The 18,506-nt window shown below is 38.4% G+C and overlaps 3 protein-coding genes across 3 annotated transcripts; 2 read left to right on the top strand and 1 right to left on the bottom strand.

Moving 5' to 3' along the window:
- Positions 1,298 to 6,148, top strand: LOC18766392 (probable serine/threonine-protein kinase At1g54610). The gene is made up of 7 exons (XM_020570689.1): positions 1,298 to 2,670; positions 3,101 to 3,382; positions 3,473 to 3,790; positions 3,871 to 4,092; positions 4,671 to 4,765; positions 5,311 to 5,413; positions 5,677 to 6,148. Exons 1-7 carry the CDS (start codon positions 2,278 to 2,280, stop codon positions 6,001 to 6,003), a joined length of 1,740 nt encoding a protein of 579 aa, XP_020426278.1. The 5' UTR covers positions 1,298 to 2,277; the 3' UTR covers positions 6,004 to 6,148.
- Positions 7,595 to 10,996, top strand: LOC18766379 (putative receptor-like protein kinase At4g00960). The gene is made up of 7 exons (XM_020570688.1): positions 7,595 to 8,693; positions 9,023 to 9,165; positions 9,284 to 9,405; positions 9,547 to 9,757; positions 9,868 to 10,108; positions 10,233 to 10,380; positions 10,684 to 10,996. Exons 1-7 carry the CDS (start codon positions 7,903 to 7,905, stop codon positions 10,987 to 10,989), a joined length of 1,962 nt encoding a protein of 653 aa, XP_020426277.1. The 5' UTR covers positions 7,595 to 7,902; the 3' UTR covers positions 10,990 to 10,996.
- Positions 17,490 to 17,942, bottom strand: LOC109950787. The gene has a single exon (XM_020570905.1). It carries the CDS (start codon positions 17,940 to 17,942, stop codon positions 17,490 to 17,492), a length of 453 nt encoding a protein of 150 aa, XP_020426494.1.

Raw genomic sequence — 18,506 nt, 5'->3', positions numbered from 1 at the left:
TGCTTCCACCTTTACATTTTATTTATTTTTTCCTTTATTAAATTGCATAATACATTTCACAATAGTAGTTTGAACCCAGGACACATTTATGGTGTGTTTACTAATCAGAAATTAGAATTCTCATAATGAATTGAATTCCACCTATGTAAGAATCCTGTGTTTACTTTACATTAATGAATTGAAAAGTAAGTGGGACTCACACAAAATAAGGAATTGAATTCCTGATTTTGGAGAAATTCAATTCTTGAGTGGGAAGTGGTGTTCTACTTCCTGGAGAACTAATTCATTAGGAATTCATCTTTTTTACCCATTATATCCTCACACAATTTTCAAAATTCTAAATTTTGCTCTACTTTAACCAAACAACGAGGACATTTTAGTAATTAGTACCACTCATATCCCAATTCCATATGGTTTAGTAAACAACTTCAATAGGAATCCGGAATATAACTCTCCTCAATCCATAGTTTAGTAAACTACTTTAATAGGAATCCGAAATTTAATTCTTCTCAATCCAATTCCTCCTCAATTCAATTCCTCATAATCCAATTACAGATTAGTAAACATGCCATTAGACGAATTCCAAATTCTAATACCATCTCCAACCATATCAGGGCTAAACTCAAATTTTCACTCCCTCCAAAATACAACTATTCATGTCTTTTTAGATAAAACTGTTTTTTCCTCAAACCTTGCAGACTTATAATTTGAATCCACAATTTTATTGATATTATTTTTTTTAAAAACTTCGTGATTTAATTTTATGAACATTTAAAACCCAAAAAAATTGAAATTTCATAAACATAATATTGTTTTCACTTAAAGTTAAAATCAAGCTGAAATTGATTAAACCATTGGTTTTTTTATTTTATTTTATTTATTTATTTATTTATTTTTAAGATGCAGCATTGGTTTAAAAAGCAAAAAGTGAACAAGTTTTTTCAAAGAGAGTCGTTGGCCTTTGATTTTAGCCTTCCACGTGTTGGAATGAAGGAGAGAAATGGTGGACAAAAATCTTTCACGCGGACCCACTCTGCATTTCCTTCACGTGGCCTTGATTGCGAGCATGTTGAGCTCCACAAAAATTACCAGTCTGGGCAATATCCAAAGTGGAATTCTTGTCATAAAAAAAACAAAACAAAACAAAAATTGGAATTCTGCCCAAGATATTGCATATCCCAAATTTCTACCGCCCAAATACATGGTTGGAGACGCATGGTTGGAGATGGTCTATCCAATCTAACTGTCCCCTATGGGACTATGTTGGTCTTTGTTTGTAGACAGACCATTTCTTATTATAGAAAATATTCCAACTGAGAGAAGGGCAAGCTTAATGTTCCATGTTTACAAAATAAAAGCACATATGAGTAGAAATTTCTTGTTCAAGTATTATGTGAAAAAAGTAATTTCTAACACTAACAATTGTGTTATATGTGTAACAAAACTCATAACAGGAAGTAAAAGTATGAAGAAAAAAAAACAGAGATGGGAAAATGTAAATAGAGTGAGTGAGGAAAATAACTAAAATAAACAACTTAAACATTGTGAAACCAAATCTATTACAATAAATAGACGTGATTAAACAAGTTTCAAGTGTGCTTGCGCCCTTATATACAGTAACATAGACAATCGCTTGTACATAAACAAGTGTAGTACAACAAATGTGTCGAGTTGATTGAGGAATTAATAAGGTATCTATTGACAAAAAAAAAAAGAAAAAAAAAAAGAAGGTAACTAAACTATCTAGCTAGTTACAATTCTGATCACAATTGCAATTTTAGGAAATTAATCATGAAAATCTCTATCAAATTCAACAATCTAGACCCACCAAATTGACCAAACCTTTCAAGAACAGAAAACATGAACGCGGACCCAATAAAGCCCAATTTCATCGTTCTCCTTCAAGCCCCATTGAGAATGTAAAACTCGGCCAACCCCAAAAGCTTGAAATTCATTGTCACGTGGGTGTTTTACACGTGGCCTTGCCCTCCTCTTTACCTCCTCCGAGAGTTTCAAATCAGCGAGAAAGCCAAGAAAACGAGCCAATGAAGACAAGGAGCTCTATTTTCTCCCGCACAGTACGCCTACAAATTGCCGTCCATGGACGGCCAAAATTCCCCATATTCGTCTGTACTCCCTTATCTCTCTGGCTTATTATTTCTTCCTTTTTCCCGTCTTCTACTTCTTCTTGCTCTCTGCTTTGCTCTGCTCTGCTCCAACCCATCACTCAAATCACCAGCTCAAAGAAAACCAAGACTGGTCTAGACCCAAACGCCAATGGGCTGTGTTCAGGCCAAGCCTCTCACGAATTCCACACCTGGGGGCTTAGAGAAGCTGAAACTGGAAAATGGGTATGTGGGAAATGGCGGGGTTAATGCTCACAGAAGATCAACAGGCCAACCACAAAGGGACTCTCTTAAGCAGCATAGGCATGAACCCATAATTTCAAATGCTGAGCCTGGTAGTAGAAATGAAAAAGCCGGAGATGAATGGGTGGTGTTAACTGGTAGTGATGGAGATAAAGATGATGGGCATGTTTCTCATAAAGTTTCTGTTGATGAGGAGGAGTTGGTGGATGGGTGGCCTAAATGGCTCACTGACAATATTTCAAGAGAGATTTTGGCTGGCTTGGTTCCCAAGAGTGCTGACTCTTATGACAAGCTGGACAAGGTTTTATTTTCATACTCACTTTCAGATTTTTATGTTTTGATTTGGTGTGCATTTGGTTAGAATTATAATTGTCATGTGGCAGTTGTCAAAAAGAAAAGAAAATGGTAATTGGCATGTTCTATACTAATTGGAATTAATATTGTTCTGATGATTTGCTAGATGATATCTTGATTGGTTTTTGGATGGAATAACAAGCTAAGTATGCTGGACTATTGAAGATTTTGAGTGTTCTCTTGTTCAATTTGTGGGTTGCCCATATTTCCAAGTCACTGAAAGTTTAAGATATAAAATCTTGATTTTTCTGCTTTTTCCGAGTAATCTTGTTAATCAAGGAAAGCATAAATTTATTAGTTGGCTAGATCATTGTTGAGAGGAGGCTGGAATTTGAACTTGGTTTTTCTTTTTTCTTTCTAAATGTTTGCACTTGTAGGTGGGCGAAGGAACATACAGCAATGTGTATAAGGCTCGAGATAGGGACACTGGAAAAATTGTGGCCTTAAAGAAGGTTCGGTTTGATACATCAGAACCCGAGAGTGTTAAGTTTATGGCTCGGGAGATTATGTTTTTACGGAAATTAGATCACCCCAATGTGGTTAAGCTTGAAGGATTGGCCACGTCAAGAATGCAGTACAGCCTCTATCTTGTTTTTGATTTCATGCGGTCAGATTTGGCAAGAATTATTTCCAGCCCTGAAGGGCTTACTGAACCACAGGTTTAAGTTCTCTCTTAACTCATTGGTTCTGAATTTGGATGCTTTGATTTGTTGTAGAGTCTCAGTTTCTAACTTGAACTATTGACACAGGTCAAGTGCTATATGCATCAACTACTTTCAGGTCTGCAGCACTGCCATGAGAGGGGAATTATACATCGAGACATCAAAGGATCAAACCTATTGATAGATAAACATGGAATGCTGAAAATTGCAGATTTTGGGCTCGCAAATTATTATGTTCAAGATCCTAAGCGCCCTCTCACAAACCGAGTTGTGACACTTTGGTACAGAGCTCCTGAGCTGTTGTTAGGTTCTACAGATTATGGAGTTGGCATTGATCTTTGGAGTGCTGGTTGCGTCTTGGCTGAAATGTTTACAGGGAGACCACTTCTGCCTGGTAGAACAGAGGTAATTCAATATTGTGCGTGTGTGTGTTATGATCTTACTATCGCTGGCTAGTATCTCAAACACATTTTACTTGCTTTCAGGTTGAGCAACTTCATAGGATATTCAGGCTTTGTGGTACACCATCAGAGGAATACTGGAAAAGACTAAAGCTGTCTACAACTTTTAGACCTCCACGTTCATACAAACCCAGTCTTCAAGAAGCTTTCAAGGATTTCCCTTTTTCTTCTTTGAGTCTGTTGAGCACTCTCCTTGCTTTAGATCCTGCCTATCGTGGCTCTGCTTCTTCGGCTCTCAGAAATGAAGTAAGTACAGATTGAAAGTTTTACTCTTTCAATGAAGTTTTTATTCCAACTACATGCTTTTCCTGGAACTTGCGTTCCTTTTGATTGCGAGCAATGTTTTTGCATCCATTTTTTTTTTCCCACATATTCTTAAGTCTGTAATAAATAATAATGATTAAAATACTTTTATTTATTTATTAATTACTGCACTTTTTGCAAAACGTTTTGCTAACCCTGATGTACGTTTCCATGTCTTTTAAACTTTATTGTTCTTAGTATTTTCTTCTAGCTGATATAGTTGAGGGGTTACAAACACATAAAGTTAATCCACTATGTTCAGAATTGCAAGTTTAGCATATCTAATGCAGAATTCTAATGTACTTCTAAAGCCGATAAAATTTTACTTCATCCACCGAAAAGTTGCACCTATTGAAAATCATCTCTATCAATTTAGCTCTTTTCCTCCCTAATTTTTAAGCATCCATGGCAAATAGTATGAATTCTAATTTTTTCTGGTGTTGAATTCGTCTTGCAAGTGCTCATGTGACGCACGAATTAAGTGGTGAATATTGTATACTAAAAAGTACGTCTGCTTACAGTTCTTTTTCACAAGCCCCTTGGCATGTGACCTTTCTGGTCTACCTGCAATCTACAATGAGGATGATGAACTGAAACTAGCCAATGAGCATAGAAAGTAAGTCGACACTTTTCTCTCTTTAGATATACAATGAATGTATCTAACAGCATGACATAAACATCATGTTAATTGGTTCATTGTCACTAACCATGGCTTTCTAACTGAACTTGGTTTTCCTCCTGCTTCCATTCAATTATGTCTTTAATGGATTCAATTGTATGGTAGATTGGGGTTTCATGAGTTACAGGCTCACAGAAGGCATGATCCTGGTGTCCTAAACTCATGAATACTCACACACAAACATGCTCTTGCAAGTAAAAGAAGTACTTAAAAAAGTAGTTAATCCTGGACTATTCACTCCGTGGTTAAAACCTTAGCCCTAAATAACCAAAGATTAAAACACTATCGTTTAGAGTTTGATTGCTATCCGTACTCCATACGAAGAGATCTAGTGGCCTAAACTTAGCTTCTTGTTTTAGCAACGTACTAAAGCATGTATTAGCCTATATGGTTGACAGATGGAGATAACAAAGGGAGCTATTTGAGGATTTAATGTCTAGTTTATTGCTTGAGGTATCTGATTATTTTTCTCATTTTGACAGGTCTAGGAATTCTAAAGTAAGACGGTCTCGAACACGACGTGAGCGCCGGAGACAAGATCTATCTGCTGAAAAATTAAAAGAAATTTCTGCATCTTCAAACCAGGTAAATGCAAGTCCTTACTTTCAGCTTTCATAATTGACTAAGATTAGCCAACCGCTCATTTAAGGGGAAGGGAAAAGAGAGAATTTTAAAATTAGGAAGAAAAAACAACTATTGTTGGGGGGAAACCACCTCTAGCTCTCTCACCTATAGTGCTGTAAGGCACACCTTTCTTATTCTGAAACATAGAGATGGCCTCTATTTCCACTGGAAAAGCAAAAGATATTCTTTCTTGGATTACTGAAGATTAAGTACTATGTAAATAGGGTCTTCAGGAGATGGAGAAAACTGCTGATTCAAATTTCGAAAGTGAAGAGCCAGGTAGCACTACCACTAGCAACTCCTCTAGTGTACATCATGCAGGCCGGAAAGAAAGCCCAATATTATCCCCTTCCCCAGTTCAAGGCCATCCCGATACTACTAAGAACATGAAGAACCTACCTCCATTACCCAAGTCTAAAGCGCGCACCACCAAGTATAACAAAGACGGCAACATGTACAGTTCAAATCAGATTAGCAGGTCTGCATCCAGTAGAGAATTCAGAAAGTTAAATCAAAGGGACCAATTAGAAGTCTATGCTGTTGATAACTAGGCCACATGAGAGATGACCATGTAGAGCTGAACCATATCTTTTTTGTTCTATTCTTATTTTTCTCTACTGGGTATTGTTGACCAACATGAATTATCATGAATTGGGTATTTTTATAATGCAATGGTGATCCGCTCTGTGTTTGATATGTTGCTTTTAGTGAGGCTGCTGAGGATAAAAAAGAAAATCAAAGCTAAAAATGCATTTCTTCTTTTAGGGGATTGATTTAGTTGTGACATTTGCAGTGATCCCGAGTCAAGGCAATTTGATCTACCCATAAATTATTATTATTATTTTTCAATTTCTGACAATTTATTCCAAGTGAAATGTTGACATCCATTTGTGGCATGATATATAGTTGCATATAATGATTTGTCATGCGTACCACTCATATTTACTCATTCATTTCAATTTTCATGCATATGTCAAACCCCTAATTTTTTTTTTTTTTGGGGTAGGCTGTAGTACTCTTACTAGTTCTTCTTACCATTGATGGACAAAATTCCTAGTATGTGAAAATTGAGAGTTGTCATCAGCCATTGAAGTGAAATCTCACCGATTCAACCTATGAGCTCCTATAGTAACTAGCTTTTGATTTAGTAGTATTTTTTTTATATGTTGAAAGAGATTTCAAGTTAAAATTCTCCATTTTCATTGATTTTTTTATAAAAAAAATAGCGCCAGGAAGCTTTTGACGCTTTCATTTCACAAATTGTGACATAATCTTCTTTCATGTGTAAGCAATTAACTACTGGAGGCATGTTTTGACATATTCTTTCTACACTTTAATAAATATATATCATCCGAGTTGGCTAGAGCGGATGTACTCCTCACTCCGCATATGAGTTTGAATCCCCCTTCCTGTAGTTTAGATTAATTTAGCGGATGTACTCCCTATTCTACACTCGAGTTTGAATCCCCCTCCCCTAATGCGAATGTCTGCATGATGTTAAAATTCAACTGTTCCTTTTTTCAGCTTGTTTTTTCAAATAGATTGGATATTTGCAATTCCAAGTACTCCACAATTTGCAAATATTACAATAAGAAATCATGGGTTTGGGATTTGGGGACACGTGCAGATGCAGAAGAAGAAAGCAAATAAAGCACATGTGGGAACGTGCAGTTGCAGAAGAAGAAAGCACTGCCATTGGTTGCTCTCAAGGTTCTTGCAACATGTTTATATAGGCACTTGCAATTGCAGACCACTTGGAATGGCAGGAATCCAATCCAACTGCAAAAAATAAGTTGCAAAGAAAACGCCTGGATTTTAACAGTATGCGGACATCCGCATTAGAGAAAAATTATATATATATATATATATATATATAAAATTCTAGCCAGATGACATGTGGAGGCACATGGTGCTGAGGACTCAAGATCAAATTGGCATTCTAAAAAACTAATATCTACATAGTCTTAATTTTTAGGAGTTTGGTTAGTATTTAGACCTTTTTTTTTAATTTAAAAAAAGGCAACTTATGTTTTGGGGACGAAGTTTTTAACTAAAGGGTTTTGCATACTAGTGATATCAGGTTCGAATATTGTGGGATTGTGTGTGAGAAACCCCTCCCTCTCTAACTATATACTCAAAAACAAAAAAACAAAAAAACAGATACTTTTCAACACGCAGAAACATTGAAGTGAGTAGCGCGACTTTAGGGTCAATGTCTTCATCATCCGATTTTGATGAAGAAATTGTATTGATAGACATACATTCATTTTCATAATAATATTGATGTGATCCTTATAATAGTTTTATTGCCAAGTCTTTCTGGTCGTTGATTCTAGAAGTAGAGCCAAAAATTCTTAGAGAACGGCCAACGACCTAGTTCTTGTTTAGACTCAAGTCAAGCTGAGTTTATTGGGATTGTGTTATGTTTATATACACACACCTTAGTTTCCATGCAAAATATCCGATTAATAAATAAAAAAATGATCCTTTTCTACTTTCTCTCCTCCATGCTTATTGTTAGCTTCCCTACTGAAGCTGCATACAGCGGCCTTAACTGCCCAACTTTGGCTGGCAACTCCACCTCCACCTTTAAATCCAATCTTAACCAGCTCCTCTCAACCCTTTCCTCCAACTCCAACCGCAACGACACCGCAGGCTTCTACAACGCCACAGTCGGCACCGCCTACGGCCTCTTCCTCTGCCGCCGTGATGTGTCTGCCCGTATCTGCGAAGAATGCGTGGCCAACGCAACCTCGGAGGCGCTCTTACGCTGTCCCGACAACCAACAGGCCGTGGTTTGGTACGACCACTGCACGCTACGATACTCAAACCAGCCCTTCTATTCTGAGGCTGCCACGTCGCCTAGTATGATAGGCTGGAGCGAGCGGAATTTGACACGGTATGTGGAGGAACCAGCTGAGCTTAACGATGTGCTTGTTACGACTTTGGACAACTTGGTCCCCAAGGCAGCCAACGCCACCGACAAGTTTGCGACGAAAGAAGCAAATTTTACGGCGGACCTGATTTCGTTTACGGTGTACAGCCTCGGGCAGTGCACGCAGGACCTGTCCGCCGCGGATTGCAATGCCTGCCTCCGGAAAGGCGCGGCGCAGTTGGTGCTGGGTAAGCAAGGAGGACGAGTTCTATATCCAAGTTGTAATGTTAGGTACGAAATGTACCCCTTCTACCAAGAGGTGACAAGTACCACAAAACAGTCGCTTGCACCCGAGCCATCACTCCCGCCTCCATCGCTGCCACCTCCGGCATCTGCGCCTCTGTCGACCAGACCTGGTAAATATTCTATTACAACTAAATGTTTTATTATATATGGATTGATATGAACATTTTGTTTTTACTACATTGACTTATTATTTTACTAATAAGTCTTTTTTGTCAAAAAAATTAATAAGGGAAGATGAGAACATAAATCTACACTAAAAGCTAGTTGGCTAAAAAAGCATAAATCTGATCGAAGGAAAAAGAGAAAGACTTGCAATTGTTAGAGGGGAATTAATAAATGTTTTGGCAATTTTTCTTTGGCACTTTTCTTCTTGTTCATACAGGACCAAGCAAAGTCACATTCATAATCATCGCTAGTACTCTTGGTCCTGTTGCTTTCTGTGTGTTTGTTGTAATTGTGGCCGGATGCTTCTTTCCCAAGAGACTGAGAAGAGTCAGAGAGAAATACCAAGCCAAAAAACAACAGAAAAAAGGTAAAAACTGAATCAAAGATTAAGTCTAGTCTTGGAACCCAAGAGATCATTAATTCCTTCGTTTTCTTAAGACCTTTTCTAGTACATCTAATCTCTTGGAAAACTCATATTTGCTTAGTTGGAAATGATATGAAGACTGTTGAGTCCTTGCAATTTGATTTGGGAACTATTGAAACTGCCACAAACAAGTTTTCAGACAACAACAAATTAGGTGAAGGAGGATTTGGTGCAGTTTTCAAGGTATGAAGATATCTCTTTGCATGCAGAGATAACTTTTTAATTTGTACTTTATTAGAAATTCTTAGCTTGACGATCATGTAGTTCTGAATTAAGATGATCGAAGAATGGAAATGATTGAAATGACTATATATAACCTTGTAGGGAACACTTGGTAATGGACAAGAAATAGCAGTAAAACGGCTTTCAAAAAGCTCCACACAAGGTGTGCAAGAATTCCAGAATGAGGTTGTATTGGTAGCCAAACTTCAACATAGAAATCTTGTGAGGCTTCTGGGATTTTGCTTGGAAGGAGAAGAAACCCTACTTGTCTATGAATATGTATCCAACAAAAGTCTCGATCACTTTCTATTTGGTTTGTGAATATCATGAGTATCTTTGTTTGTATATATATATATATATTGTTCTAAGTGGTAAATTAATTCAACCTTGAATGTAACATGTGTTTGATAAATGTTTGTGCAGAACCCACAAAACGAGAGCAGCTGAATTGGTTGAGACGCTGCATCATAATAGGAGGAATTGCTCGAGGAATTTTATATCTTCATGAAGATTCTAGACTTAGAGTTATACATCGTGATTTGAAAGCTAGCAACATCTTGTTAGATGGCGATATGAATCCAAAAATATCAGATTTTGGCATGGCTAAAATGTTTGGACTTGATGGTCAAACTCAAGGAAACACCAAAAGAATTGTCGGCACTCTGTAAGTTCCAATTTATATAACTCTATATAGTTTTTATGATATGATGCACCACAAAGAAGAATAATGTATGATAATTTTCATATCTTAAAACTCTTATGTGAGTGCATTAATTTTGATATGTCAGTGGTTACATGGCTCCAGAATATGCAATGGAGGGATTGTATTCCATAAAATCTGATGTCTTTAGCTTCGGAATACTCTTGCTTGAGATCATAACAGGAAAAAGGAACTTTTTAGGTTTTGACGAATGTGTACCTACTCTTCTAGCATATGTAAGTATGTAATTACTTAGTTTGAATACTAGCCTCCTTTCCGTAAAAGTAATTGTTCCTATTTATCTACCAACCACAATTTAATACGTGCGTAGAAAAAATTAATTTTTTATTTTAATGAGTTATTTTTGCATATATATAATTTCAAACGGTAATTTGCACCAAGGAGAAATGATTCCTTTCTGGAGAGGAGCCAAGCAGTCCCCTAATTTAACTACCCAACATTGTTGTCCAAATCTTTATTTTGGTAGCTCTCAAAGTGTAGTGCTCTTTACATCCTTAATAAAGTACTATTGCTTGCAGGCTTGGCAATTATGGAATGAAGGAAAGGTGTTGGAGTTGATGGATCCACTACTGTTGAAAGATTCATGCAGCCCAAATGAATTTTTGAGATACATCCACATTGGACTATTGTGTGTTCAAGAGGATGCAAACAATAGGCCAACCATGTCATCGGTGGTTCTAATGCTGAAAACTGAAACTATTAGTCTTTCCAAACCTGAGCGACCTGCTTTTTTTACTGGAAGGTCTGAAAACCACCACCATCAGATTGGTGCTTACACTTGCAGTGTCAATGGTTTGACGGTTTCTGATGATATGCCCCGTTGAGGAAAAAGAAAAAAAGTAATGCATGTCAGATTTCTGAAAAGAGGTAGAGTTACAAGCTCAAATATAAATGTTCTAGGTGGGCTTGAGGTTTTCCCAGAATTTTTATATTCTTTTTATTAACAATTTAACAAATTCTTGTTCATGATATTTTGAAGTCATTACACGTTAAACAAACTGGAGACTGTAATCCCACTTGAGCAAAATACTCATTGGCAACCATATTGCAGTCGAACGCAGTCTAATTAACTTTATGATGATTCAGCTGGTCGTCGTTTCACTTTGTAAGAATTTTTATCACTTGTAATCAACACAGCGTTCCATTTCTCATTCTCAATTTTTATCACTTTGGTAGCACAACGTTTAATTTCTCTTTTTCGCTTGAAGTTGGTGACAGGACCCGTCCTGGATTTCCTCGGAAACTGAAGCGGATCCCGTCTTTGTTACCGACATCACCCCGATGCCGGGCCCACTTACTAAAAACCGAGACTCTACCAAAATTTTGACAGTATCTCCCCTGTAAATTGAACAAACCCAACAAAAATTTCAACCTGCAACAGACATAAAAATAATCTCAACCAGCAGCATGCTTTCAACATACAACAAAACATACTAAATGGCCTCTGGCCTCACAAGTAAAATCTAACATGGGCAATAACAGAGCATCTACTGAATTTAGTTTAAAAGAATAGTTGAGTATAAGAAAATTACTCAAAGCCTAATCTACCGATGTAAACGATTCGGCCTTCGAACACTGCTTGCAACCTTCCTGAAGCGACTACTGACTGGGGGGTGCAAAACAGAAAACATGTGAGTGGACAAAAACAAGATTTGCAGTCAAAACAACATAGTAACCCCACCGTGTAAAAATAATGCTCAAGACATGCAGGTTCACAATTCATAAATAAATATTCAAAAACAAATTTCATTTAAAATTCTTTAAAACCACAAATCACTCCATCTATAAACCTCATGCCCACAATTTTACTGCTCCTACCAACCCACTGTATAGACTCTAATTTCTTCACACTCACAACTATATATATATATATATAACTATACAACATACTCATCACACTACCTAGGTACCGGGGAAACAATCCAACCGGGAATCGTTTGACTAGCCCGCAGGATTTTCAGGTGCTATCCTGCATCTACGTCTAGGGATGAGTGGTCCAACCGGGGGATGAAACTCCATAGCTCATACACCGGAACATCCAACGCCATGTGTAGCTCCAATACTAAGTCCTACACGCGCAGACTGGATCATCACACACCGAAACATACAACGCCATGTGTGATGATCCCAAGCAATATACAGAATTTTCCCATACGCCGGAACATCCAACGTCGTGTATAAAAAGTGTCTCACACACCGGAACATCCAACGTCGTGTATGAAAAGTGTCTCACACGCCGGAACATCCAATGCCACGTATGGGAAGCCTAATAACTGGGGAAGATACTTACATAGTGTAATCATACAACTTCTCTCAACAACCCCTCATACTCAAGTTCTTCCACAAACTCACCTCAACAACCTAAGTACTCCACCTATAGACAATATATATATATATATTCCCTCCAAAAAAAATCCATACAAAACATATTCTTGATACCCAAATAGGCCAAACCCACAATATATTGTCAAAGCGTTATACAAACCTCAAATTCAACACATGAATATAATATATTCAATACGCCATTTAAAACATTATGCATAAATCTTTCATCAATAAAACCATGTGTATTATTGAAAACAAAGTCCACTCACAAGTATTCCCACGCTGCCTGACCACGAGAGGGTCCTGCCTGCTAAGTACGTGCGGTCGGAGCACCTATTTCGAGATACGAACCCTTAATTAATATAAAATTACTTCAGAAATCACAAATTAAATACTTAAATCCTCAAATTCCCAGTACGTGTACGTTGAACGAGGTATCCTAAGGTCCAGTTACAAGTTTAGGAATCGCTCACGGTTGTACGGTTATCGCTAACTCACAAACTTTGAATTATTGAATCGGAACATCCGAGGCTCCGATTCACGATCCGCGAAGTCCTACATGATCCTAGGAATACCTAGAACAACACATTTTTACTGTGAAACAATCCAACGGTCAGAACCTATCGAACCCGGATAACGCACAATATGTGAAAATCCGTTCGATAGTTAAACGACGTCCGAATTGAGATTCGCAAAATCCTACGCACTCGTGACAACCTGAGGATCTCATCGGGACAAAGTGCAACTTCACCACCCTCGCCCACACACCGCCACAAGTGCCGGCAGCGAGTGGGTGTGAAGAGTAAATTCCGGCGACGGAAAAACTCCACACCCGAGCTCACCCTTCCTACCCTAGCTTCTACTCGAGGTCAGGATCACATCATTCAACTACGGGGAGGTCCAATTCGGACGGCAACTGGCCAGAATTTCACTTTAAAATCCGGCTAAAACCTAGGTTTTCAAAATCGTTCCTACACAGCAAATCGATCCAAACTTATACATCAGTCAGCTAGATCGAGGAAAAAGAGGAAGAAACCTCACCTTTTTCACCGGAATCGGGCGACGGAGGCGACGGCGCGACGTCGGGAAGACTCAGGTTTGAACCAGTCGATGTCGTCTGCGATTCTCGCGTTTTTCGACGGGACTGTGGGTGGTTCGGGTTCGTGGCTTCATGACGAGTCGAACGGGACCGGTCTCAAGGGCTGGGGTGGTCAGATGTGGCGGCGGTCTCTCAGTGAACAATAACGGGGGAGGGGTTCGCGCGCAGAGAGGGACTCAGGAGACAGAGAGAGAGAGAGAGAGAGAGAGAGAGAGAGAGAGAGAGAGAGAAGAAGAAGAAAAATCTGATTTTTACTCTCCTTTTTTTGAAATATTTACAAGTTTGCCACTGAAAGTGTTTTGATCACCAAATCTTCATTAAAATTCCGATTCAAGCCTACCGCGTGGCTACGAATTCGTCTTAGTACCACCTACCCAAAAATACCAGTCATGGTCCCAAACTCTTCCCGTATGAGAAAATGACTAAAATATCCCTACCCCAAATTTCACTTAAATAAATTTAAATAAATAATTAAATTTGGAGTCGGGGTGTTACAGTTGGAATTGTTATCTCTCATATACATGATACTTGGTTAATGTTGGATTATATTTTTATCACCTTGTAATCAGCACAGCGTTCCATTTCTCATTCTCAATTGAGAAGGCCTTGTTCTATCTCATTTACTTGATACTTGGTTAATGTAAGGCTTTGTTCTCTCTCTCTCTCTCTCTCTCTCTCTCTCTCTCTCTCTCTCTCTCTCTCATATATATGGATTTTGAGAGAGGAAGGACTGAACCTAGGACATTGGATGCAACAGTAAATGCTCTCACTTGAGCTATAACCCCATTTTTGCGAGACTAGCTACAAAGGAAAAGAAAAACAGCTGAGAGATAAGATATAAACACAAATTCTTACGAGTATGTGCTGAATTAATAATGCAATAATGTTTTTAGGTTTATGTTATGTCGTTTCTGTTGACCTCTAAATCTTTTTGGCTGATTGGGTCGATTTTTTAAATAGAATAATCAACGGGTTGAGCGGACTTGATAACAAAGACGTCCTTCTTTAATGTGCGTGTGTGGCATGCCAATATCACAGTCACAAGTGACCGTGAGTACGATTGAGCAAATGACTTATGCTCCTCGCTATGATCTTCACTTCTTTCAAGTGATTGTGGTTTAGAAAGAAACTAATATAATTCTCGGCTGTAAGGTTCACTAGTGGACCTAGAATTTTTTTAGCAGAGGTGCAATATTGACTAAGTATGAAAAATGATTTTTTGGAATAATCATTTTCTCAAGATAATTTTTGGCGGCTTTTATTCCTTACACATCAAATAAGAAAACTTGATTTTATGGGCCATCATTTTTAGCCTAAATCGTATTTTGCACTAAAACCGATTTTTCATATTTGAATTTGGTGGGAATTTGATTTTCTAGTATTTTTATTTGAATCCAAATAGGGGGATACTTTTTTTTTTTTTTATAAGGAAAAGAAAAATTACAAGACAAAGCCTTGCGGGCAAGAGCGCCCGAAAAGGTCAAAATAAAAGGGGGTCCAAACAGATAACGGGAGTCCAAGCTCCCATAAAACTTGATTAGAAAAACCATGACCTAATTTTGCAACCGCATCCGCCGTGAAGTTAGCCTCCCTAAAGACATGTTGAAACCGGATGCTTGCAACAAAAGAAGACAGGGCCCAAATATCTTGAATAATCTGTTGGATACACCAGGGGGGTTAGCTTTACCCTGGATACTGTCAATGACAAGTTTAGAGTCCCGTTCAATCACAATTTGATCCCATCCTCTATCAAGTGCAATGGCAAGACCATCACGAAGAGCAACACATTCAGCAACATGAATGGAATTTTCGCCAATATTGTTGGAGCCCACAATGAGGACATGCCCTTCGCTATCCCAAATGACAAAACCTGTGGAAGCATGAGAATTCATAAGAGACCCATCAAAATTGATCTTAATCTAGCCGGTTGGAGGGAGATGCCATTTAATCATCATGGAGTCAGCTGAGTCAAGTCTGGCCTTCAAGTTAAGCCTCCAAAAGTCCAAACCAACACAGGCAGCCGCAAGAAAACAGCTAGCTGGGGTGGCCTTAGAGTCATGGAACACCACATTATTCCTAGCCTCCCAGATTTTCCAACAAATAAGGAGGGCTTTGGAGAGATGGTCCAATTCTGACTTTGTGAAAGTGGCGCTCAGCGAAAGAAGCCAAATGTACAGATCACCAGCCTGCGGGGGGAGGGGCATGAGATAAGGAGAAAGAGCCCAAACATCCTTAGCATACTGGCAGTCCATAAACATGTGTTGAATAGTCTCAGGTAAGCTCTGACAAAAGGGACATATCGGACTCATATGTTGCATGAATCTATGAAGCCTGGCTCTCACTTGAAGTCTTTTACGAATGAGCAACCAGGCAAAAATCTTCACTTTCGGAGGAATGTTGAGCTTCCAAACTCTCTTAAGCAGGCCCATACGAGGATGGGATGGCTGGTCCTGAAATTGTAAGTTGTATGCACTTTTAATAGTGAAAGAACCATTTGGGTTGGGACCCCAGATCAATTTGTCCTGCAGATTAGATCTTGGCAAAGGAATAGATAAGATTTTCTCAGTCAAATCATCATCAATAACATGAGACAATTTACTTTTGTCCCAGTTATTGTTTATGATAAAGTCTGAAACTTTTTCATCAAGATTCAGCGAGCTTCTTTGGTACTCAGGAATGAGATCAAGGAGGGGGAATGGCAAAACCCAATGGGAGGTCCAGAAAGGAATAGAACCGCCATTACCCACCACCCATCTCAAACCTTTACACAACACCTGTCTAGCATCCAAAATTGACTTCCAAGCCACATAATGATTAGATTTTTTCTGTATACTAAAAAAAATTTCATATCTTAAATATTTTTGAGAAACAACCTTGACCCACCAGTTGGAATGGTCAGTAATGCATTTCCATCCCAGCTTAGCAAGAGCAGCAAGATTAAAATGATTGGCCATTCTGACTTCAACGCCACCAAGATCTTTGGGCATACAAACCTCCTTCCAAGCAACAGGAGGAGTATCGTCCCTGCCCCAAAAGAAATTCCTGCAACACTTGTTCATCTCTTTGATCACCTGAGGGGGACACTTAAAGCAAGACATGACATGATTAGGCATACCAGAAACATTAGATTTAATGAGAGTCAATTTTCCAGCTCTAGAGAGAGTATTAGCTTTCCATCCAGCAAATTTTGAACGAATTCTGTCAATTAACTCTCGCATTTTGGGGATCTTTCCAAAAAATGATGTTGTGAATACCTAAGTATTTGCCTATTGTGGTCCTATGTTGTATCTGTAAAACAGTGCTGATGTTGTTCTTAACATGAGATTGGACTTTAAGGGAGAAGTAAATTGTAGATTTATGGAAATTTATAAGCAGACCAGAGGCTACCAGGACATCAAGAACTTTCCTGGAAGCAGCAGGCATGGCCTTGGCAAAAATCAAGCAATCATTAGCAAAGACTAGATTAGAAATTCTATAACCAGGAGGAGAAGAAAGCAAACCAACTTGGGTTCTAGTCGACTCGGTTAACTTGTTAAGGTGCCTAATAAAGGGCTCTATGCAAATAATAAACAGATAAGGAGATAAAGGATCCCCTTGTCTGATACCTCTGGAAGGGGGAAAAAAACCCTTAGGGTTGCCATTAAGGAGAATAGAAAAAGAGGTTGTGGAAATACAGTTCATAATTCTATCACACCAGTTGGCATTAAACCCAAATTTAATTAAGCAAGCTCTTATATAGTTCCAATCTAGGAGGTCATAGGCTTTCTCCAGGTCTAATTTGAGAGCCATCGCACCCACGGCCCCTTTTTTCCTTTTAAAATCACTAAATAACTCATGAGCAGTTAATATGTTGTCAAAAATGGATCTCCCTGGAGCAAAAGCTCCTTGATTGGGGGAAATTCACTTAGCAAGGATAGGCTGAAGTCTGGTAATGACAATTTTAATGATAACCATGTAAACTACATTACAAAGACTAATAGGTCTAAAGTGATCCACACTCTCGGGGTTATCAATCTTAGGGATAAGAGCAATATTTTTGTGATTGATAGGGTTTAGAGGGATGTTATTCACAAAGAAATCGTTGACTAATTGATAGAGCAGGTGCTTGGTTTCAGCCCAAAACTGATGGAAAAAAATTGCATGTAAACCATCAGGTCCAGAAGCTTTAAGAGCACCGATGCTTTTCACAGCGTCAAAAATTTCCAACTCCGAGACATGAGCCATAAGCTTTAGGTTGTCATCACTAGAAATACAGGGATCAATAATACCAATAAAATCTCGAATATTGGAAGTGGCTAGGGGACTAAACTGAATAAACCTCTTTCTAAAGGCTTCGACAAAGATATTGCCCATATGGGGAGCACAAATCCAATCACCATTGGTGTCCTTAATTTTACTGATATGGTTACGCTTTCTACGAATGGTGGCAAAGGTTTGGAAAAACTTTGTGTTTTTGTGACCTAGCTGGAGCCAGTTAGCTCTAGCTTTCTGGGCATAAAAAAGTTCTTCGTTCTCAAGAAGGGTTCTTAAGTTGAGGTTAAGTTCTTTATTCTTACTGATGAGAAACGAAGAAGTGGGTGAAGTAGCAAGCTGGTTTTGGATTAAATTTATGTGTTCTTGGGTTTCTTCCAGTTTTTGAAACAAGTTCCTAAAAATCTCACGATTCCAATTCTTTAACTTTGTTTGAAAACACTACAGCAAGAAGATAATTGTTGTGCTGAGTTTCCTACATAGAATTGGGACCAAGACTGGTTCATAATGCGCGGGAAGTCAACATGAGATAGCCACATTGATTCCATCCTAAAGACCCTTTTAGAGCTGGTTCTCGGATTAGAACTAGTTAAAATAATAGGACCATGGTCCGACCTGCAAATAGGCATATTTACTAACTTATAGTTGGGGAACAAATTAAGCCAC

The sequence above is a fragment of the Prunus persica genome, chromosome G8 (genome assembly GCF_000346465.2).
Source record: "Prunus persica cultivar Lovell chromosome G8, Prunus_persica_NCBIv2, whole genome shotgun sequence".
NCBI lineage: Eukaryota > Viridiplantae > Streptophyta > Magnoliopsida > Rosales > Rosaceae > Prunus > Prunus persica.
This window is presented reverse-complemented; position numbering and strand designations above follow the sequence as displayed.

What these genes read in the sequence shown, in the direction of transcription:
- LOC109950787 (XM_020570905.1), bottom strand. Translation starts at nt 17,942, where the DNA reads ATGGGCAATATCTTTGTCGAAGCCTTTAGAAAGAGGTTTATTCAGTTT.
- LOC18766392 (XM_020570689.1), top strand. Translation starts at nt 2,278, where the DNA reads ATGGGCTGTGTTCAGGCCAAGCCTCTCACGAATTCCACACCTGGGGGC. An exon ending in TTCTGCCTGGTAGAACAGAG is followed by an intron (nt 3,791 to 3,870) that starts GTAATTCAATAT and finishes ACTTGCTTTCAG; the next exon opens with GTTGAGCAACTTCATAGGAT. An exon ending in CTTCGGCTCTCAGAAATGAA is followed by an intron (nt 4,093 to 4,670) that starts GTAAGTACAGAT and finishes GTCTGCTTACAG; the next exon opens with TTCTTTTTCACAAGCCCCTT.
- LOC18766379 (XM_020570688.1), top strand. Translation starts at nt 7,903, where the DNA reads ATGCAAAATATCCGATTAATAAATAAAAAAATGATCCTTTTCTACTTT. An exon ending in CAAAAAACAACAGAAAAAAG is followed by an intron (nt 9,166 to 9,283) that starts GTAAAAACTGAA and finishes ATATTTGCTTAG; the next exon opens with TTGGAAATGATATGAAGACT. An exon ending in AAAAGAATTGTCGGCACTCT is followed by an intron (nt 10,109 to 10,232) that starts GTAAGTTCCAAT and finishes TTGATATGTCAG; the next exon opens with TGGTTACATGGCTCCAGAAT.